The sequence below is a fragment of the Quercus lobata genome, chromosome 5 (assembly GCF_001633185.2).
Source record: "Quercus lobata isolate SW786 chromosome 5, ValleyOak3.0 Primary Assembly, whole genome shotgun sequence".
Lineage (NCBI taxonomy): Eukaryota > Viridiplantae > Streptophyta > Magnoliopsida > Fagales > Fagaceae > Quercus > Quercus lobata.
This window is the reverse complement of record NC_044908.1, coordinates 43320308-43342653: the sequence shown is the minus strand read 5'-3', so window position 1 is coordinate 43342653 and position 22346 is coordinate 43320308. Positions and strand designations below refer to the sequence as shown.

Genomic DNA, 22346 nt, shown 5'->3' with positions numbered 1-22346 from the left:
CACATAATAGATATGTTGGCAAAAATATCATTTTTGATCAATGTATATTTTCTTTGTTTCTCATCTCTCGTTTTCTCATTTTCTCATTGACTCAATTGTTTAGGTTCAAATCAAATAAACCCAAAAATACTAATTATTGTGTTCTTGCCTCACTTGATCTAGGCTACAAGTGTTTAAAGAATGGTTGCATATTTTATTATTATTATTTTTTTTGCTTTGATGTTATCCTTATCAATTGTAGCCCAGATCTTGTCACTTGACATTCTGCCCCACCTAACCAACAACGTAAGAGACCTGGATTTGACTGACCGTTCAATTAGCAGCAGATCCCTAACCCATTCACCTGATCAAATCAAGTTAAGCGGTGGTTCATCCCCAATACTAGTGGTATCAAATGGGTGGGTTTGGGGAGGGCTTTTGGTTTGGTTAAAACACATTTAATCATTTAGTACCCATATAACTAATTACTTCTAACCCAATCCCAACCTAACCCAATTATTATGGGTAAACCCCAACCCACCTAATTACCTAATAATCATAATTACCAAAACGCCCCTTAAACTCGAAAATGACTAAGGTACTCCTAAAATCCTTTAAAATTTCCAAAATACCCTCCAAACCTAAAGAAAGACCAAATATGCTAAAAACACCACTTAAAATTACCAAAATACCCTCAAAACTTAAAAAATGTCCGAAATAACCCTAAAACCTAAAAATTGAACAAAACATCCCCCTAAACAAAAAAAAATGACATAAATACATCTCAAAACTTAAAAAATGATAGAAATACCTCCCCCCCAAAAAAGACAAAACAAATTTACCAAAATACCTCGAAAACTAAAAAATGAGCAAAATATTGGTGGGTTTCATTATTTGCTATTGTAAAGTGTAGACAAGCATGTTGCCTATGCCAATTTTGGAAAATTTTAGTCGATTTTACTAGGCTTTTCCCCCCTTACTAACAGAAGTATTCACTTTGCTTACATGATAAAATGAACATATTTCAGGTTGTTAACAGTGTGCCATTTAAAGCAAAGAAGTTAAGATGATGTACAAAAAAGTAAAATAATCTTATCTTATACAATAACAAACGATAATTAATTAGTGGAGGAGAAAGAACAAAAACTAATAATAGTATAGAAGTTGAAATATATACAGGAGAGTTCTTAGCAACCTTGCACTAAATTAGTTAATATTAGTTGAGTAGTTTCAATGGTGTGGAACTCAGGTACTGAAGTATAAATAGCTTCAAACCAAATGGGGTTACCATAATATCGTACAACAAACTGGCAATAGAAAGAAAATAAAGAACAATAAGATGGGAAAGAATTTAACCATTGCAACAATTTCCTTGCTATTGGTGTTGGCATCCACCAAAGCCCAACAGGTCTTTGACGTTAAATCATATGGAGCACAACCTAATGCTGATATAACCCAGGTATAAATATGTAATTGACAAGAAGAGTGTGTTCCAGTTAACATCACTAGTAAAGCCTTTTAACTTTAAAAAGAGAACTTAGGTTCAAACTCCGTTTACACCAGAAACGGATCGATGTCATGACCAAATGATAAAACATTAAAATGCAAAATGATTATTATATACTGATCTTGATTTTTTTTTTTTTTTTTACAATGTGTGTAGGCTTTGACAAAAGCTTGGAAAGCTGCATGCGAAGTAGCAGGAAGTAAAGTTGTGATTTCAGTAGGGGTATACAAACTAGGTTTAGTGACTTTGTTGGGTCCATGCAAAGGTGCAATTGAGTTTAACCTTCAGGGAACCCTACAGGCCCCATCAGATGTTGCCTCCTTCAACGGTAAAGATGGTTGGGTTGCTTTTGAACGTATCAATGGTCTCACTGTGTCAGGTGGTGGAGTTTTTGATGGCAAAGGACAACAAGCATGGCAAAAAAATGAGTGTGCCGAAGACAAAAACTGCAACGTACTTCCTATTGTAAGATTTCAATCTTAATTAATTAGCATTTATATTCCATCATTTTCTATTAGATATACATAGACACTACAACTTTACAAAATTTACCCGTTAAAAAAAAATTCAAAACATTTATATGTTAAATGATGTTTTACTAATAATTTGACAAGTTTTGTATAGTGATGTGTCACAACTCAAAAAAGAATTAATTTTAAAATTTATATATGAGAAAGTTTATGGAGTACTTTTTGTGCCACAACACTAACATGTGCGACTATAAGCGATATAGTAAAAACAATGGTTAAATATAAAAGCGATAATTCACCAATCACAATCGCACATGTAATCTTTTGACAAAGCTTGTGGTCTCTGAAGAATTGTTTATATAATATAATATTATTGAAGTAGTACCAACCACGTTCATAGAAACATTAGTTTGTAAGTTTTTATGTAACAATATTTGCTACAACTTTACCATTTTTTTTAAAAATGATTTAATGATCACGTTTGTTTCCAAAAAAATTATTTATTTATTTTTTTATAATTCAAAGAATCGTTACCATTTTACTAATTAAAATGTTTTTAAATGAAACTTGAGCACTCATATTTAGCGTTTTAATTTATCTAACTTGTAAACATGAACAGAATATAAGGTTTGACTACGTCACAAATTCAAAAGTCCAAGACATTACATCGAAGGACAGCAAATATTTCCACATCAACCTTTTGGAATGCAAGAAGTTGCAATTCCAACATGTTACCATAATTGCACCCGCTAATAGCCCCAACACTGATGGAATCCACGTGGGACGTTCATCTCAGATCACCATTACCAATGTCGATATTGGAACAGGTGATGATTGCATCTCCTTTGGTGATGGAACCCAAGATGTTACTGTTAACCAAGTAACTTGTGGACCTGGCCATGGTATCAGCGTTGGAAGTCTTGGAAGGTATGAGAACGAAGAACCTGTTTCAGGAATTAGAGTTACTGGTGCCACACTTAGCAATACAGATAATGGTGTTAGAATCAAAACATGGCCTTCTTCCTCTTCTGGAGTTGCTTCTGATATACATTTTGAGGATGTTGTCATGAACAATGTTGCCAATCCTGTCATCATTGATCAAAACTACTGCCCAAACAGTCAATGCTCAAACCAGGTTATTATAAAACATCACAAATATATACACAAATTTTGATGTTAAAAAAAAAGTAAAACTACTAATATCGAATTCTTGGGTGTGCTTTTTTGTTTTGTTTTCAGTCTCCCTCTAAAGTTAAGATCAGCAATGTTAGCTTCAAGAAAATTAGAGGCATTTCTTCGACAAAGGAAGCTCTGAATCTTATTTGCAGTAAGAGTGTACCATGCCAACAAGTGGTGCTTTCTGACATTGATCTCGCGTACAAGGGAGGTGGAGGATCTGCTACTTCCATTTGTACTAACATCCAGCCTGCAGTTTCAGGCAAGTTGAACCCTCCTGCTTGTACTAATAAACATTAATGAAATGCTTCCCAAGCTGTTAAAACTAATGTAGAATGAACAAATACAATTTGCAGATAGGTTATCGGGGTTCTATTCTAAATAGAATCCCATCTAACATGTTCCCCTTTTCTTTATTTAAATGAAATTGGGGAATTTTTTTAGTTATTTTTTGAGTTGTTAAGGTTCAGCCTTTTGTTGAAATCTGCTATGATCTACAGTGTTGTTGTAGATAGTAATTGTTTTGTTATTGCAATTGAGAACATTCTTAATACAAATCAAAAAATTTATTCAACTCTTCCTAAATGCTTTTTATTCTTAAGTAATATTGTCCACCAATATTGTTAAGCACCTACTACCAATCCAATTTACTACACAATCAGGTAAGTAAACAAAAACAAAATGAATAAAATTTTAGGTTTCGATGGAATTTTGATCGTTTTTTAGGTTCCGGGGGTATTTTGGTCATTTTTGGGTTTTAGAGGTATTTCTTTCATTTTTTAGGTTTAGGGGGGTACTTTGGTTTTTTAGGTTTCGAGGGTATTTCAGTCATTTGATGGGTTTAGGGAGTATTTTGGTCATTTTAATGTTTTAGAGGTATTTTGGTCATTTTATAGATTTAGGGGGTATTTTGGTCATTTTAAGATTTCGGGGGGTATTTATTTCTTTTTTAGGTTTAGGAGGTATTTTGGTAATTTTGGAGGTTTTATGGGTATTTTGGTCTTTTTAGTGGTTTGGGGTACTTTAGAGTTTGGTGATTTGTAGAAATGATATTTGGGCTTAATTGGGTACCTAGTAAAAACCCAATTAACATTAGTTATAATTGGGTGGGTTTAGATCAATTTAAGTTGGTGGATTTGCGTGGGAAAATGGGCATGGGTCGATTTTGCCAACTCGACTCGATCCATGGACAGCCCTGGGTATTACCATCATCAACCAAAACCAAAAGCCCATTCAATTGTATCTCTTTCACAGAGTCACTAAATTATATGCCAATCCTTCTGTAAAAAAATATTTTGAGGCTGCTAGATTTATCCATTTGGCTTGGTACTCACACGCCCAACACGTATCTATAGTACTATTTAAGGAATTGCCCTATTTGGGATCGTCTATTCAGATGCCCAAAATACCCTCAAATTCATCCGTTTCTAAGGCTTAAATCATAGGGTTAGACATGTAAAATTAGTATTTCAAAAACACTTAATTTTTAGCTAAATTAAAAAAAAAACAGTTTTTTCTCCCAGCTCCACATTTCTCTCTCACATTAGTTTTCAATTACTAATACAACATCTTCTTTTAGAAAAAATATAAAAAAATAAAACTGTTTTTTCCTTTTTCCACAAACGTTCCATTTATTTATTTATTTATTTATCGCTGAACTGTTTTTATCCCACCTCCACATTTCTCTCTTGCATTAGTAGTTCAGTACTAATACAACTTCTTCTTAAAATAAAAAATAAAATAAAGCTCCCATGAGTAAAATGTGTAAACCTAAAAGATAAAAAATGAAAAGCATCATCGCACGTGCGAAGCGCATGTGATGAGGCTAGTTACTTTTAATCAAGCTTATGAGAATCATTTCTAACTTAAAGAGTAAAGACTAAAAGCCAGGCCAAGCACCCTACCATTTCAGTAAATCACATGCTAGTGTTCTCATATGCCATAAGTAATAAGAACATCAGGTGATATAACTCGAATAGAAACAGCATCACTAGCACTGCTACCACAAAGACACTGTGCTTAAGAGACATAGTGCTAGAATTTCTAACCTAAGAACATCTTTAACAGGTTCCTAAGTGTCAACAGTAGTCTCACAAAATATTCAGACAATTAGAATATTCATATAAACTTAAAAAATAACACGATTTTGCAGCAAGGTTCTACTAGACAAGCCAGAAGTCACAGAATATGAGAGGATTTACAATTCCCTACATTGTAAGAACAATATTTCTCAAAAAATATTTTTATATGAAGATCCTTTAAACCTCTTGATCTTGACAATATTTAAGCAACGATGCCAGAAAGGAATTGGAAGCTCTCCAAGATTTCTGTGTTCTCGTTAAAATATTTCTCTAGCCCTGTTTCCTCTGCCTTTAGAGTTTATTTATCTGTAGCAATCCTAGAGTTTTAAGTTATCACAGACTTTAGGCAATGCCTCCAACATGGAACTGGAAGGAGTTTGCAATAGCTAGGCTTTTCCCCTCTGAGAATAGGCTTTTCATAGGAGAACTAAAATCAGGTAAAGAATTGGTAACACTATCAAAATGCTAAAAAAAAGGTTTAAGAGATTGGATGTAGTTAAATTAGTCTACTTTTGTGACAAAATGAATCATATTTATCAAATTATGAAGCAGTGACGGTTATTGGGAAATATTTATTTTTATAAATACACTCGTTTAGAATACCATGATTATAACTTTTAGCATCTACTCCAAGAAACTAGCAAATTAGGTATAATAGGAGATATACAGGACATATACAAACTTCCAAGATAGTAAGGAAAATGATAGAAGTCTCATCATCATAACCTTCTTTCGCTCTAGATATATGGTAGTTTCAGTGATATGATTTGGAGTAGCAGTGCATTCTAAGCCTAACAAATAAGGTGGTTCAGAAGAGGTGGTGATACCAAGCCAAAACCCAACTTAAAGGTGGTTCAAAGGTAGACTATCTGCATGGAAGAACTACCTCTAAGAGAGTCTTGGCAATAGAAGGGGCTATAGCTCTTGCCAAGCCAAGCTGTTGGTTGTTGAGGACATGAAAGAATTTAAGACCAATAGCAGATAGTATAGTTGAGTAGAGGAACCATTCCCTAATGACATGCTATTATCAGCTTTACACTTAAAATTTTTTATTTCCATCGTTCTTTACTCAAACGGCCATTTACATGTCTTTTTATTTACCCACCTATGCTCGAACAAGCCATAATATCCTATCCCCAGAAAAGGGGGGAGGGGGGAAGGAAGAAGAAACACTTGTGGGATGATAGATTTGCATATTATTTGAAACCTTTCTTAGCAGTACTGTTTGTTTGATGTTGTGTTTGTGTGTATATAGAAACCCATTAGATCAGGTTCAGGTTCAGCTAGGTCCTCCTCATCTGGATTGCAGTACCGATTAGCATTAAAGTAGCTTCTCTGTGGTAGGCACAGGCACCGCACTACCACCCTCGTAATTCCAATGTGAACTTTTATTTTAATCCTATTATTATTATTATTATTATTTATTTATTGTCCTAATACTGTAGTTTGCTAAGGACAAATATTGGTCTTGCTTTATCATTCTCTCAAAATCACATTTCTTCATCTCTTTTTGCTGTAATCTCTCGTCTGTATATCTTAATTTATTTCTTTTTATTTTTCCCTTACTAATCAAGAAGATCATTATAATGATCCTTATCTATATATTCTGGATTAATACGTGATCATTCTTCAAATATTTCTAAATCAAAGATGGAAATGGGAAATAATATCTTCTTGTTGGTTGTTCAAGAAATATAACAATGTCAATGAGAGAAATTATGCATTTTGTATCATTAAAAAACTCCCTCTTTTTTTAAAAAAAAAAAAAAAAAAAAATTTGATGGGAACTTTGTTTCCTTTTAATACTCCTAGATTCAAATTTTCATTAATTCCTAATAATAAGATAAATTGGTATAAAACAATAATAACATAAATTTTTGTAAGATTTTCGAATATACAATTTTATCAGATCTTATCTAATTGGTGACCATTGAAAGAGTGCTTTGTAATTAATTCCAAGTTCATCTCTACTTATCTTTTTATAATCATATCCTCTTCGATCACTTTTTTTAGTATATATTTATTGTTATTTTTGGATGAAAGCTTTTCACATTTATTACTAGAACTACTTTTCCTATTGTCTGGAAAATTATTAGGTACACCCGGAGCATCATAAATGCGTATTTCCTCCTCTCACATGAATGGTGGGTCCTACCATAAATTTAATTTGTAAGACCTACCATTTATGTGAGAGGAAGGAGTATGAATTTATGGTACTTTGAGAGTACACAATAATTTCCCTGCCTAATAACACCATGAACTTTAAAAAAAAAAAAAAAAAAATCCTAATAATATGGATGGGGAATTGTGGGATTGAGGTATTTTCTACTTATGTAGGTGGAATAGTTGGAATCACTTCCACTGCAATATTGATGAGAAAGTCATCAAAGAAACTGGTAGGTTTACTACTCAAATGCAATATTCTCCTTCAAACGTTAACCAGTGCTGTCTTTTTTCTTTGTTTCAAATATCCTTAAATGAGGAACTTATATATATATATATATATATATATATATATATATATATATCAAAAAGTGCTGTCAAAGTTCACATAGCAAAATGGTAAACTGCATCTATTGAGGTGGGAGAGATCGACTTACAAGAGTCCTTGTTTTCTTGGTTTGACAGCTGATGCTCTGTTCTCCACTGGTCTTGCCAAGCTTGGATATATCTACGTTAATATAGGTCTGTGGCAATCGATTTACGTAGTTTCTCTTTTATCATAAATCTTCTTTTCTTTTAGCTAAGTGGGTACATGAAACTAAGCCACAACTTCTATTTCTTACTTTCCCAGATGATTGCTGGGCTGAAATACATCGTGATGACAATGTATGGTTTCTCTTTTATAATTTTTGATAAGTTGGCTTCTCTTAAAACTTTAGTGTTTTTGAAGTTTCTGAGAAGAATACAAACATTTGAACTTTGTAGTTGCACTAAACGTTTGTTTCTTACTTTTCAGGGTAATCTATTGCCTAGGAATTCAACATTTCCATCTGGCATTAAAGGTGTTGCAGATTACGTTCACAGCAAGGGCCTTAAGTTAGGAATCTACTCAGATTCAGGGTAACATGGCTGTACTACACCCTAACACAACTTTATGCTATATGATAATTGTTCAATATCAATATTCCCTTGTTACTGAAACAGCTAGGAAAACAAATTATTTCACCTCCATTTTGCAGTTATTATACTTGTAGCAGAGCTATGCTTGGTTCACTTGGTCACGAGGAGCAAGATGCCAAAACTTTTGCTTCAAGGGTAGGAAATTTAGTTTTTATTTTCTTTATGGGTTTTACTTTGTCCATTTTTGCTATTGACACTTGCAATACCAAATCATGCAATAATGAAATCTGTATGCAGGGTGTTGATTATTTGAAGTATGATAACTGTTACAATGATGGAACAAAGCCAACTGTTAGGTAACATAGTCATCTTGACATTAACCTCACAAGGAAATGGGGAAATGTAGATTTTTTTTTTTTTTCTTTTTCCCGCACATATATGTTCAAACTTTGAGTTATGAGAGTAATAAATGATCCGTTTATTTCTTCTTTTGTTAGATACCCAGTAATGACTAGGGCACTAATGAAAGCAGGTCGTCCAATCTTTTTCTCACTTTGTGAATGGTAATCCTATATCTCTAACTTTTAAATCAATGTTGTGAAAGTCACTCCATTAATGATTTGTTTTTCTTTCGCTTAATAGGGGGGACTTGCACCCTGCTCTATAGGGTTCTAAGGTTGGAAATAGCTGGAGAACTACTAATGACATTGCTGATAATTGGACAAGGTAGATAAATTTCATGTTTCTGTTAAGTTAATAATTGATTATACAAATCCTGAGCCCAAAATCATTTCTTTTTGTTTGTTCTTCTACAGTATGATCTCTAGAATAGATGCAAATGATGTATATGCTGATTATGCTAGGCCCGGTGGTTGGAATGGTTAGTATTCTCCTACAATAGTTAAGTCACACTAACATAATTTAAAAAAAAAACAATTTAGTCCACTTTTTTCTAAGAAATTTATTGGCATCTTATCTGCTTGACTATGTACAGATCCTGACATGCTTGAGGTGGGAAATGGAGGGATGACAAATGATGAATGTATAGCGCACTTTAGTTTATGGGCTATTTCCAAGGTATTTCAGGCAGTACTATGTGGAATTTGATGCTCTGATTTGTATGAATGCATATTATTGGGGTTTTGGCTTTCTGTTTGCTTAAACATCAAATGGTATTGTAGGCTCCCCTTATCCTTGGTTGTGATGTGAGGAACATGACAAAAGAGACATTTGATATCATTTCCAATAAAGAGGTTATTGCAGTTAATCAAGGTAAGTGCATCAATTTTGTAACTGATGGTGTATTTTTCCTCCCATCTTGTGAACTACTCTGTGGCAATGGTTATGAAAATTGACTTGGTCATCATCTATAACAGATCGACTTGGTGTACAAGGTAAAAAGGTTAGGATGGAAGGTGATATTGAGGTAAAGTTTGCCTAAATTATCTTATGATGCGTAGTGTGTACTTTTGTCTCACTTCATAGGAGCAAAACATGACTTTTATGTTAAATTGCAACAGAATTGGGCGGGGCCTCTTTCGGGTTATAGGTTTGCTCTAGTTCTGCTCAACCTAGGGCCCTGTGCGTCGTTCAATTACAAGCCTTTGGGAAGACATTGGAATCCCTGAAAACAGTGTTGTTGTAGCAAGAGATGTTTGGGAGGTATTTTTGATTAAGCTTTCATTTCTCATGCCTTTTAAGGTCATGGGCATTTCAGTTCCACGTTTGTATTTATGAGATACCTTTGTAATATATGTGTGCTGTGCATGTGTCTCTTGTAGCGCAAGACACTGAAGACACGATTTGTTGGAAACTTGACAGCCACCGTGCCATCTCACGGATGCAAAATGTTTGTGTTGAAGCCAATTGCTTGAGGTCACACTTGGCATTGCTCTCTTCTGTATGTTCTTCCTGTTAATTTCAAGCTACCTGATGCTGTAGTGTGAGAGAGTGTTGAGATTTTACAAGTGTCTCTTTTCTACAGGTTCATGTAATGAAAATTTTATTGGAATAAAGAAGGAAAAATTGGAGAAAGCAAAAGTTTCGTCTTTTGTTAAAATGAGCAAAATGAGTTTTAGTGTGTAACCTTTATCCCCCCACAAGGCTGTTCCTTGTTCTGTTCGGCATTATCTACTATTCGTAATAGAAGAAAAAAAAAACATTATTAAAAAAAAGAAAAAGTATTCACCTGTAATGCAATGTAAGTGCTATAAATATAATACTGGTTTACAAACTAGATTGCCTTGTTCGAGTTGAGTGGTGCAGTTGGAGAAGGTGATATTGTTAATGCTGATGCATAGATAAATTTCCAAAGAATATAAAACAAAGAAGATAAGGATGCTAGATTATCCAAAAGAATAAACGGTTAAAAAGAAGAAGAAGAAAACTTGGAACAAATTGAAGTTTAAAAAAAAAGCATGGAGGCCGGGTTGTCTACACAAGTTTTTTTTTTTTTTAATTAATTTTTTAAAAAGTATATTACATATTAAAAATGTGCAAAAATTGAGTTGGGCTTGGCAAGAGTGCCCATTACTCGAGCAGTAAGTAATAGTTATGGCTGCTGCTGTTACAAAAAATGATAAAGAAATAAGAAAGAAATGCTGGAGATTAAAAAAATAAAAAAGAACCCAAAAAAAGGAACATGTAAATGTAAATGAAAAGTGATGATATATGATCGATATATACATATATTGAGAGAGAGAAGCAGAATTGTGTAAAATTGAAAGTCATGTTGTGCCCAAAACTATCAGCCTGTCCTCCCTCTCCCTCTCCCTCTCCCACTGTGTATATAAGTAAGAAGAAGCAAATGCCTTTGTTTCCGATATCTTCTTCTTCTTCTTGGGTTTCCAATAATGAGTCTGGTGTCACCGCAAGTACAAGTAAAAACAGTAGTAGTAGTAGAGAAATTGAAGTAACGACAGGAAGCAGCGCTCGAGGGCGCAGATTGCTAAAGATTCGAGAAGAGAAGAGGAAACGCCAACTTGACAACCTTCACAACTATCCTGCCTGGGCCAAAGTTCTTGAAGATGCTTGCAAACATGACCATGAGCTCCGTGCCATTCTCGCTGATTCCATCGGCAACCCGGACCTCATGCGCAAACGGGTCCAGATCTCTCTCTCTCTTTCTCCAATTCCTTCGTGTGTGTGTGTAGAGACTATCTAATTCGTGTGGTGTACATGTTACAGGTTGAAGAGAGAGTTCGGAAGAAAGGTCGAGACTTTCACAAATCAAAAACGGGTTCCATCCTTGCCTTCAAAGTCAGCTTTAGAGAGTAATCTGCTTAAATTGAACTCTACTTGTTTTCTTCACACTCCTTTCCTTTGTCTTTGTATGTATCTGTTTACTATGTTTATCAAAACCTGCATACTGTTATTGTCACGCCCCAAACCCTAAAGGGTCCAAAACATGAGAGAGACGTCTCAAGTACCTAAATTTTTCCTTCTTGACAATTCAATCCACATAATTATTGTCAAGTGCCAACAACAAGAATTATCCTAATCATCCCATAGAATATACTTTCAGAGTAAGTCAGAGCTCTAAGCATTAATTACAAGGATCATAGGTCACAAAAGAATAGAGGTCTGAAAACAACCATTACATAACAACAGCTTGTCCCAACAGTGGAAAATACAGTCATAACCACTATAGTATACAAAAGAATGAGTCAAGCCTAGACTAAGATGTACACCATCTAATATATCCATTACACAAAAATTCAGCCTCCATCAGTAGTTAGTCTAACTACTATTAGCCACCAAAAAACTGCCTCAAAAGATTATTGCCTACTCTGAAAAGTTATAAAAATAATGGAATGAGACAAAACCCAGTAAGTAGCATAATTAAAGGGGGTGGGGAAATGCAAGTTTCATGATGGTAACAATTTACTAATCATGCTTTTAATTCGGGAGTTTCCAAATAGTTTCTACCAAACCATTTCCCAAAAATAATATGACAATAATGAATAAATTGACACAGCACAAAGCTTCTCAAAATGTTCTCATGAGATTACATACTATATATTCCTCAAAATATCTCAACATGAAACTACTTACTATACTGTGAGCGATAACACACCGTTCCAAACCAGAAAATCTAACCCAAGACCACATGGTAATCGCCGACACAAAGCCGGAACTCATTGCCGACACAAAGCCGGAACTAAACTGTCGACACAAAGCCGGAACTCATCGCCGACACAAAGCCGGAACTCATAACCATCACAAAGACGGGTGCTAAGATACTAATGTCACACAGACTATAGTATCTAGCTAAGTAATCACCGAGTAATCACATGTCACAGCACATGGGTAGAACATAAAGAGCTCACATAACTTTAATTCAAAATACATAATTTCACTTCTAAGTAGTTTCATAAAACATTTGAATGCCCAAGATATTCACAAGGTTCTCAATGCCTTCAACTTATTTCTTGCCAAAGAGATTTTGTATTAACTTCCCAAACAACATAGGCCAAGATAAAGCATCTTTATATTTTTGCAAATAATGCAATAAATCCATAATCTAGAATTTAATCAAAGATGCTAGTCTTTTCTTTGCTAACAAATCATGCAAATCCCCCATATGCAATAAGAATATGCATTTTCATATATAATCATATATAGTAGGGTCATAACACAACACCTTTTAGAAAAACATAGTTCCACCATTAATTTTCCAAAATGTGTTTGACCCAAAAACAATATTTAAAAGATATGGTTATTTTTCAAAAATACCCATTAAAAAGCTACTTACCTAGCAACCGCAAAATCCTAATTCTCCAAGCTCCAAGGGGAGATTAGCTAGAACCTAAACAATGTCAATCAAATCTATCACAATGAGCACAAAACTTGAAATTGTATCTAGCTACATATTAGGAATTGCCAAATAAGCACTAAATTAGGCAAGCCTAGATTTAGCCTCACAAATAATATTTTCCATCTCCAAAGTTTCTCAACCAAGTACTTTACAAGACATAGACTCCCATTATACTTATGAATCATACAAGGTATTATTTCTAACATCAAAACCTCAATAATTTATAAATAGTTTCCACATGGTTTTCACAACATCATCAAGAGACCCATGACACCAAAAACACAATATCCTTTCAAACAAACAATTTAGATCTTTAACTAGCTCCAAATAAACCATAAAATTATATTTACAATTTCATTTCACAAGATATACCTCAAAACCCCTAAATTTTCACCATAACAAGCCCTAGATACCCAACATTGTAAAAAGCATGAACTCACTCAACAATTACATCCACCAAGACCAAAATCCATAAGTATAACACATGAATATCATTTCCAAAACTCTTAAATCACATGAAAATCATCATTAAAGCTTGGGTAAAATAACCTCAAATAAGAACATAATACTCATCAAAAGGGATTAAAACTTTTACCTCAATTTACTTATGTGAAGGTGTGATGTTCATGAGGATTTTCTAGTGATTTTGCAAGAAAAAATGGTAGAGGTGAGGATGAGGAATGTACCGGTGGGAGGATGAGGGAGAGGAGAGTGTGTATGTGTGTTGTGTTGACTGAAAAAGAAAAAGAAAAGGAGAATAAGAGTGGGAGTGACCGGCCAAAGAGAGAAAAGAGGGAGTGGATTGTGTGATGGGTAGTGGGGTTAGGTGGGGGCACATTGGTCCACAAAAATTCTGACTTACCTTTTTTTTTTTTTTTTTTTTTTTTTTTTTTTTTTTTTTTTTTTTTTAACTCACGGGATGTTACAGTTATGTTGAAGTAAGTTATTAAATTTAGAATTCCTATATTTGTTAAGTACAAAACATCCCTCCACTTCCGTTCAACCTACACAAGCAAGGACTTATCCATCAATTGGCCATCAATTGGCAAGTTGTTGGGACTGTTGGAAAACATGAATATAAATTGAAAGATGCCTCCTTCATTGGTTGGTTCTGTCAGTTTGTTGACTTTTTTTTTTTTTTTTTTCCCCCATCTCTCTCTCAATTGAGCTTTGTTTCTTCTTTGAAAGATGCTTCACACATTGTGTTCCATTTCTTTTATATAAATTTTAATTCTTGTCAAATTTTAAATTTCTAGTAAAATCGGAAGCTTTCAAGTATTAAAAGGGAAGGAAATAATTGGAAATGTCCAGTTGGGACACATCTGTAGATCCCTATAAGTTGTTTACATTTCCACCATCTAGACATTAAGCGATAGTTTATCTTCTTTGCATGTATGCTTCATATCTGCAATTTTTCAGTACATGAGGCAGGCGTAGGCATTTCTTTCTTGCGCATGTTAACTAGTAAGTAATGATCCAAATCAGTACTAGGCTTGATGTTGTAGATGACTATATGATCTTATCTTGCTGAATGCTTCAATACCCATGTTAATATTGTTTCACATTTTCACTGGTTTTTTGTTTGTCAACAATACTATCTTGAAAATTTTGGATGACTTAAATTTATCTGTTCTTCCTGAGCATATTCTACTTTCTTTTAAGAGTTATCGTGACCAGGGAACCATTCCTTAGACAATCAAGACCTGCGTTGTTACAGGAATATCATTTAGTGAACCGATAAGCATATATGATATTTTATACTTCATTACTTTCCCTGGATCATTGTTGGTTATAGAAAACAAATGATGTTTGTGTGGTACCTTATATAATTTGTTTTTCCCCATTAGTACTTTCTTTGTTTCTAACCTTCTTTTTGTTTATTGACAGCTTCAATCCTCTTGATTCTTACATTTGGTTTGAATTGTATGGAGCACCATCTGATCGGGATGTTGACCTTATTGGTGGTGTAAGTATATCATGTGATAACATCTCACTGAGTTCCTTCCATTGCCACTAGTTTTTATACAAATTATGTCAAAAATTTAGATGGTAAAAAGATGACATCATCTGTTTGTTTCCTCATCTTCATAGCAACACTTTTACAAAGTTTACCACTACAAAAAAGATTGTTATTTGCGACGAAACTTTTTTGACGACTACAAAAAACTGTTGGAAAAACTAGCTTTTTCGACGGCAAGTCTCTTTCGTCGACAATTACTCGTCAAATATTAAAACATTTGTGACGGCAAAATAAGTCTGTTGAAAATGCTTATTATTTTTGTCGAAAATATGATTTTTTTTGGAGGGAATTGTTCCCACCTAATTTTTTGCGACGGAATAAAAATATTTGTCGCTAATAAAGTATTATTTACAACGACTGAAGAAAAATTATCGGTACTATTAACACTTGTGATGGCTTTCATGTGTCGAAAATATCAAAAAAAATTTTTTATGGTGTTAGTATTTGTGATAAACATTCTTCCATCGTAAATATAAAAGAGAATAATTGCGATAGACATAAAGCCATCGAAAGTGGTAAAATATTTTGGAGGGAAAATTCCCTCCTTAGTTTTCATATTTGTGATGACATTTATCCATCGCAATTATTATTTTTTATTTTTCTAATTGAGTTTGTATTTGTGACGAACATGTTGACCGTCATAAATAGTTAATTTGTTTTAAAAGAAAGAATGTATTAGTGATGGACTTGGATCCCTCGCAATAAATAAGATTTGCGACGGACCTAAGCCATCGACAATGGTAATTTTTTAACCTTTTTTTTTTTTTTTTCCATCACTATATATTGCATTTGTTATTTACAACGAACATGTTGGTTGTCGTTAATAGTTAAAATTTTCTTAAGAAAAGAAAGTATTAGTGACGGTAAGGTAAATCCATCCCAGTAAAGGTGATTTCCAACATACATGGCCATAAAAAATGGTTATTTTCTTTGAATGGTGAATTTTCCTCAATTTTGTCTCAAAGATCTAGAATTTTTTTTTTTTTTTTTTTAAATTTTAAAAGCTGCACAAAAACATCTTTCAAGACCCTCTAAGTACTTAAGGGCTATTTTGGTCATTTTAGAGTTAAAAGGTATTTTGATCATCTTAAAGCTTTGAGGGGCACTTTGGTCATTTTGTAGGTTTTGGGTTGTGTTTTGGTTATTTTAGAAGTTTATGGGTATTTCGGTCATCTCCTAGCTTTGATGGCGTATTTCAGCCATTTTGGATGGTCGGATTGTGTCAACAGGGTTAATCAAAGTTTCTCATTAGGTGGGTACAACAATATGTGTCCATCATGCAACCGGATAGAGATCCAAAATCTGACCGTTCGATTGGAAGAATGTGGTGAAATATTTGTGTTTGTAAATTACAGTGACAATCAGACGGTCAAATTGTGAGAACAGAGTAGTCAAATCTTGCAAAAATTCGTCAAAGTCTATTAAACTTGTTCAATCTTTGGTCAAACTTCAAAGCTGGTTTTAGGACCACTAGATTTGATCAAATTAGGTTGATTAGGGAGGTTTTACATGGGTTTTGGGTATTAGTAAATGTTTTAAGGTTTTCTTGATTTTCATGTTCTTATCAATTTCAAGTTTTAAAATAGCAAAACAAGGTAGTCAAAAGTCACATACAAATCCATTATGGTCATTTTGTAGATTTTGGGTTGTGTTTTTTAGATCATTTTATCAATTCTTAGTAATGTTTATATAGTATATAACTCTCTTGAAAGAGTATTGAATATTTTTAGTGATTGAAGTTTCATGATAGGTGGATACAACAACATGCTTCCATCTTATGCCATAATTAGATTTAAAATTTGACCATTGGATTGAAAGAGTGAGATAAAATATTTGTTTTGATGAACTTTGAGCTCAATCAAACGGTTGGATTGTGAGAACGTGACCAATCAAAATTTCTTGATATGTTGGTACAATGACACATGTCCATAATGTTCTAGACTTAAATCCAAAATCTAACCGTTGGATTTGAAGAATGTGGTGATATATTAGTGTTTGTAAAGTATGACAAAAATCAGACGGTCGGATTGTGAAAAATGAGTAGTCAAAATTTGCAAAATTTGGTCAAACATGGTCAATATTGAAGTTGGGTCTATGACCCATGGGAAAACTGAAAAATTGTGGGTACATAGTAAGTAATCCCCTTCACTATATCCAAATTTTCATTTCTTAAATCATCTACAAGTCACATTCACATTCAAGCTTTGGCCGATGTGAAGAATGTCTCTCATCTCTATTTCCTATTTTAAATTGAGATACTAAATAAATAAATCATCTATCTTCTTTTATCAAAAAAGAAAACTTGATGTGAAAAAAAAAAATTGCAAGAAGTGAGATTTCATAGTGTTTCTATCTTTTATTAATAATAATTAATAAAAAGTGATATTTCAAAGTGATGACAAAAAAAAAAAAAAAAAAAAAAAGTGGTGTGGTTGTCATAAATAAAAATAAATAAACAAATAAGGTTACATTGATTTCAAACAAACCCAGCCATGCCTTATTATCATTATTATTTTTTTTTATAAAAAAGAAAACCCCGCAATATCATTATTATCTTTTAGTAAAAAAAAAAAGTAAAAAAAGAAAAAAGAAAAAGGAGGAAAAGACAAAAACCATAGCTCCCAGCACTTTCCTTCCCCCTTTCACTAAAAAACAAACGCCCCCACTTTTTAGTTAAAAAAAAAAAATGAGGAAAAGACAAAACCCTAGCTCCCACCACTTTCCTTCTCCCTTTTACTAAAAAACAAGCGCCCCCACCTTTTTTTTTTAATCCTCTACCCTCCCTTGCCCCCTTACTATATTAACACTCCTATTTCACTAAAAAAAAAAAAAAACCATTATCTCCATCTATTGTTCATTTTCTCTCTTTCTCCCAATCATAATCAAACCCAAAAGGTTGGTCTTCTTAGATCCTTATCTTTTGATTTTTTTTTTTCAAATTTTTTTTTTGATAATGTATTGTGGTTTTGTAAATGTATTTGCTTGTTTATTTCATTTATCTAAATTTTGGGTTTGGTTTAGATATACCTCTTTCATAATATATCATCTAGTATTATAGGCAAAGTTCTTGATAGTTCGGTACTAGCCCATAGTGTAATGTTTGTGTGTATTGGTGGCCTCAACCAATCTGTTGATTCATGAGAAGCGTTTTTCACTTGATAATAGTGCTTTGTTCAATTTGTGTTTTAGCCTTTTAGAGTTTGCCTTGTTTGAGTTTGCCTCTTCTTTGTTAGTAAAGTTCCAAGTAAAGACAAAAGTAGCTTATAGTTATATAATAGGATTGGTGATTATATTATTCTTTTATTATTTATATGCAATATATATTGATAGATCATATTAGACTAACGAATACATGTAGTTCAGACATATATATATATATATATATATATATATAAAAGGCTTATTAACTTTAACAATCTCTAGAGTTATATTATTTTATTTATATTTATATTAAAAATGAAAAATACTAAATTTCTAAACTTTTTTTTCCAAATTTTCTATAAACTTATGATATGATAAGTGGTTATTGGAGGGAACAATCAGTCAATTGAACGAGATGATAGCTTTTATTATAAAAAATGTTTTGAAATCAATGGGCTTTAATTATATGCAAGCAACTACTACACAGATATTTTCTCAGTATAATCAACATTAAATTTTTTTGCTATTTTATTTAGGTTGTCGAAATAAGTGATAAATTTTCTTATTATAATTTTCAATTAATTGCTATTGTTGGTACATATGTGATTTCATGTGACTTGTTGTGGTGATGGATATATTGTTAAGGGTGATGGAGATGTACTATTAATATGGTTATTGGTAGCAGATGTATTCTTTTAAGTTCTCATTAACTGGAGCACTATAATGTTCTTTTGCTGTCAGTAGTACGAATTTGCGACGGCTTTTTGTGCTTTTGCGACGAACTTTGACCATCGCAAATAAGCTTATTTTTTGTAGTGTACAATTAATTTATTAAGGAATTTATGCAGGTATTTCAGTCATGGTATGTTATGTGGCGCTTGGGAGCTTTTAATTCTGCTAATCTACAGGTTCAACCATAGTTCTTTGCATGTCATTTCCTTTAACTTACTATTTTCTCACTATGTAATTTTTATCTTTAGTGTGCTTGTGTGGTCTGATAATCAGACGTTGCCAAGTTTTTATTCTTAATGACGTTTTTATTTCTATAATATATATATATATATATATATATATATATATTTGTTTGTTTCATATGCATATAGGTGCTTGTAATGATAAGTTTTATCCTCTCATTCAAAATAAATGCTCTCCTAGTTTGCATCCTTTTTTGATATCAAGAAAATTTTATTGAAACACAAGCTAGAAACCAGCAACAAATACAGAATCCACTCAAGTCAAAAGGCTTGAAAATACAACCTCAAGCCCCAAGCAGAGGCTAACAACAGATAGCAACGTCAAAACATTAGTACAATACACCTAATAACTAGTTCACATCCTTGACACTGTTCTGTAATTCTACGGCCTAGATAATAATAGGTTTTATTATCAGTGAAACTTTTATGAAGATTTTAATTGAGTAATTTATGCTATTACTTAGCCTAACGTAAGAAAGTTTTGCCCTTGTGTTATCCTTGCCTTTTAAATGATCGTATTGCAACTTTTTTGCCTCCTCATTAGCTCACCCTTGCCTTTTAAACGATTGTAATGCAACTTTTGTGCCTCATTAGCTCATCATTATCTAAATATCTTAGTTTTAGCCATTGCTTTGTTAAGAAAGATTGAAACATGTAGTGTCAAATTGATGACAGCTGGCTAATTCATCGATGGAGTACAATCCCCTTTATGATGCAAATAAGGGTTTCAATGTGATGCCATCTTCATTTCATGATATCAGTGATGTTGAGTTTCAAGATAACTGGGGTCGTTTTTGGTATGAGTTCCAGAACTTCATTATTTTTCTTTTCAGTATCATAAAGCATATTTATTTTGGTACTTGTCCATGAAAGTGATCTAATCAGATATGTGTATAACAGGGTAGACCTCGGAACTTCTGATTATTTTGCGATTGATGTACTCCTCAACTGCTTGACAGTCTTAAGTTCAGAGTAAGTCACAACGACCAAAAGGAAACATTAGAAAAGAATGTGATCTATTTTTGGATTGGATGGGTGTTTCTTCTTTGACTATGCTTGTATCATCCACAATCACTTGTTCAACTGCTGACTAGGTTTTTTTTCTTCATGCAGTTATTTAGGCATTCAACAGATAGTTTTTGGCGGTCGATGCATGGGTGACTGGGAAGAGGGGATGACAAACCCTGATTTTGGATACAAATACTTCAAGATTTAAAATTAATTTGGAATACTATTTCTCATGTATAATATTCCATGACATTGTATGCTTCACGTATTTTGACATTGTAAGTACAGTGCATTTATTTTGAAAATTATTTGCAAGTTCTATCGCTATTTGAGTCGAGTGATTTATGTGTCAAGCAGTATTTGTGATTAGCAGTTTCAAGCAGCATACTATACCTCTGGTTAAGTGGCCCCCTAGAATTATCTTCTCTTGGTTAAATCCTTTGGGTTTAACTACCCCAATTAGGTCTCAGCTTGCATAGGGATTTAGTTTTTTTTAAGATATCTAACATGTGAACGACTATATATATATGATCAGGCAGGATAAGGATAGGGTCCTAGGGATTTAGGGGGTGCTTGGTAGAGTAGTTTGAGATGAGATTTTTGTAGTTTTTTTTGTAATTTTTTGAAATTCGTGTAGGTGAAAAAGTATGTAAAAATGTGTAAGTGTGTTTGAAATGTGAAAATTATTTGCTCAAATAGGGATGCTTTTTCCAATGGGGTTGGGAATTCGGAATGCCCAGCGGGTGGGGTCTGATGGAGATTTAAACTTGACAGGGACGGCATGGGGAGGGGGATAAAATTTTCCGCTCTCACACCAGCCCAGTAATTCCATTTGAGTGCAAGTTCATCAAAGGAGAAAATCAGTTATTTTAAGCCAAGAAACCGCACAAATTAATGCTGGACCAACATAACTAAACTATTCACAACAAACCAGATGACAAAAATACAAGGTAAGTTTGACTTATTTTTGTACTTTGTACGAGTCCTCGCCTATTCAATACCAAACACAATTATGGGGATATATACTTTTTTTTTTTGGTTGTGTGGCGTTATTTCACAGATGAGCCATAAAAGAAGAGGCAAGCAAAAAAGCTAATTTATATATTTTCAGTAATTCAGTAGGTCATGTTTTTAAAATCTTAAGCATAAATACATATATATAAAATGCCTGTCATTTATACAATTATTTTGCTGCTGTAAGCTATGTTCTGCTTTAGAATTCTTTGAATTCTAATAAGCTATTCAGTTAATCGATGTCAAGGCGAGGTCCTGTTGCTGATTCCAAGCCTTGTTTCTTTTCCTGTAGCTATTTTGCAACCAAATGGAGCAGTTCATCATCATATCGCTTGGGTTAGGTGATGCATGTTCATAGTAATCCTTTAGCAAGCACGAATCTTTGTCCTTAATATAGATATTTATATGGTCCATTTGGATGGAAGTATTTTCTAGCAGGGTAGGATGAAATGATTTGCCATTTCTTATAATAAAAAATAAATGATTTGAACAAACTATGAAATAGCAAATTATTTTAGTTTGTCTATTAATGAAATCTATGGCTAAATAAGTTTTATTAATACAATAAAGGATAAAAGAAAACACCACAATGTTATAAACAGTAAATGAAAATCCACCAAAAGAAAGAAGAAACTTAAAGAGAGAGAGAACAATCACCTTTTTGTTGCGGGCTGAACATAAAATGAATAAAATAAAGATGGAAAGAAAGATGGGAGGAGAATAGGAGTAAAAAAAAAAAACACAAAAAAAAAAAAAGGAGAGAAGAAAGAGTAATAATAAGGCGACCAGTGATTGGGAGAACAAGAGTAAAAAAAAGAAGAAGGTAAAAAATAGTGATGCAAAGAAAGATGGGGGAGAATAGGAATTAAAAAAAGAAAAAGAAAAAAAAGAAAAGAAAGAGCAATATTAAGGTGACCAATGATTGGGAGAACAAGAGTTAAAAAATAAAAATAAAAAAAAAGTAAAAAATTAGCGATTCAAAGAAAGATGGTAGAGAATATGAGTCAAAAAAGGAAGAAAAGAAACAGTAATAGTGAGGAGACCAACGATTGGGACTTGGGAGAACAAGAGTATAAAAAAGGTAAGAAATGATTAGA

General features: G+C 33.1%; 2 protein-coding genes, 1 long non-coding RNA gene and 1 pseudogene across 4 annotated transcripts; 3 read left to right on the top strand and 1 right to left on the bottom strand.

Annotated features, from left to right (window-relative positions):
- The first annotated feature begins 1318 nt into the window (after nt 1-1318).
- On the top strand, nt 1319-3432 carry LOC115990516 (exopolygalacturonase-like). The gene is made up of 4 exons (XM_031114346.1): nt 1319-1438; nt 1643-1951; nt 2576-3091; nt 3196-3432. Exons 1-4 carry the CDS (start codon nt 1319-1321, stop codon nt 3430-3432), a joined length of 1182 nt encoding a protein of 393 aa, XP_030970206.1.
- Nucleotides 3433-5562: 2130 nt separating this feature from the next.
- On the top strand, nt 5563-10182 carry LOC115990515 (annotated as a pseudogene).
- Nucleotides 10183-10896: 714 nt separating this feature from the next.
- Nucleotides 10897-20458, top strand: LOC115992892. 2 transcript variants are annotated; one of them, XM_031117135.1, is made up of 7 exons: nt 10897-11379; nt 11463-11548; nt 14980-15058; nt 19102-19161; nt 19903-20024; nt 20128-20199; nt 20341-20458. In XM_031117135.1, the coding sequence occupies exons 1-7, from the start codon at nt 11005-11007 to the stop codon at nt 20441-20443; spliced, it is 897 nt and encodes a 298-aa protein (XP_030972995.1). In that variant the 5' UTR covers nt 10897-11004; the 3' UTR covers nt 20444-20458. The 2 variants fall into 2 exon arrangements, with proteins under 2 accessions (XP_030972995.1, XP_030972996.1); XM_031117136.1 differs by lacking the exon at nt 20341-20458 and having other exon boundaries at nt 10900-11379; nt 20133-20157.
- LOC115992893 lies at nt 11767-13891 on the bottom strand. Its single transcript, XR_004092713.1, has 3 exons — nt 13688-13891; nt 13030-13083; nt 11767-12064 (listed from the first exon to the last, which is right to left on the bottom strand). It is a non-coding gene; the product is annotated as an uncharacterized LOC115992893 (long non-coding RNA).
- Nucleotides 20459-22346: the final 1888 nt, after the last annotated feature.

Bases quoted from the DNA above. Each gene is read 5' to 3' on its own strand.
- LOC115990516 (XM_031114346.1), top strand. From the start codon at position 1,319: ATGGGAAAGAATTTAACCATTGCAACAATTTCCTTGCTATTGGTGTTG. The intron at 1,439-1,642 runs GTATAAATATGT...CAATGTGTGTAG, and splicing joins CTAATGCTGATATAACCCAG to GCTTTGACAAAAGCTTGGAA. The intron at 3,092-3,195 runs GTTATTATAAAA...TTTTGTTTTCAG, and splicing joins ACAGTCAATGCTCAAACCAG to TCTCCCTCTAAAGTTAAGAT.
- LOC115992892 (XM_031117135.1), top strand. From the start codon at position 11,005: ATGTTGTGCCCAAAACTATCAGCCTGTCCTCCCTCTCCCTCTCCCTCT. The intron at 11,380-11,462 runs GTCCAGATCTCT...TACATGTTACAG, and splicing joins CGGACCTCATGCGCAAACGG to GTTGAAGAGAGAGTTCGGAA. The intron at 19,162-19,902 runs GTTCAACCATAG...AATTGATGACAG, and splicing joins TTAATTCTGCTAATCTACAG to CTGGCTAATTCATCGATGGA.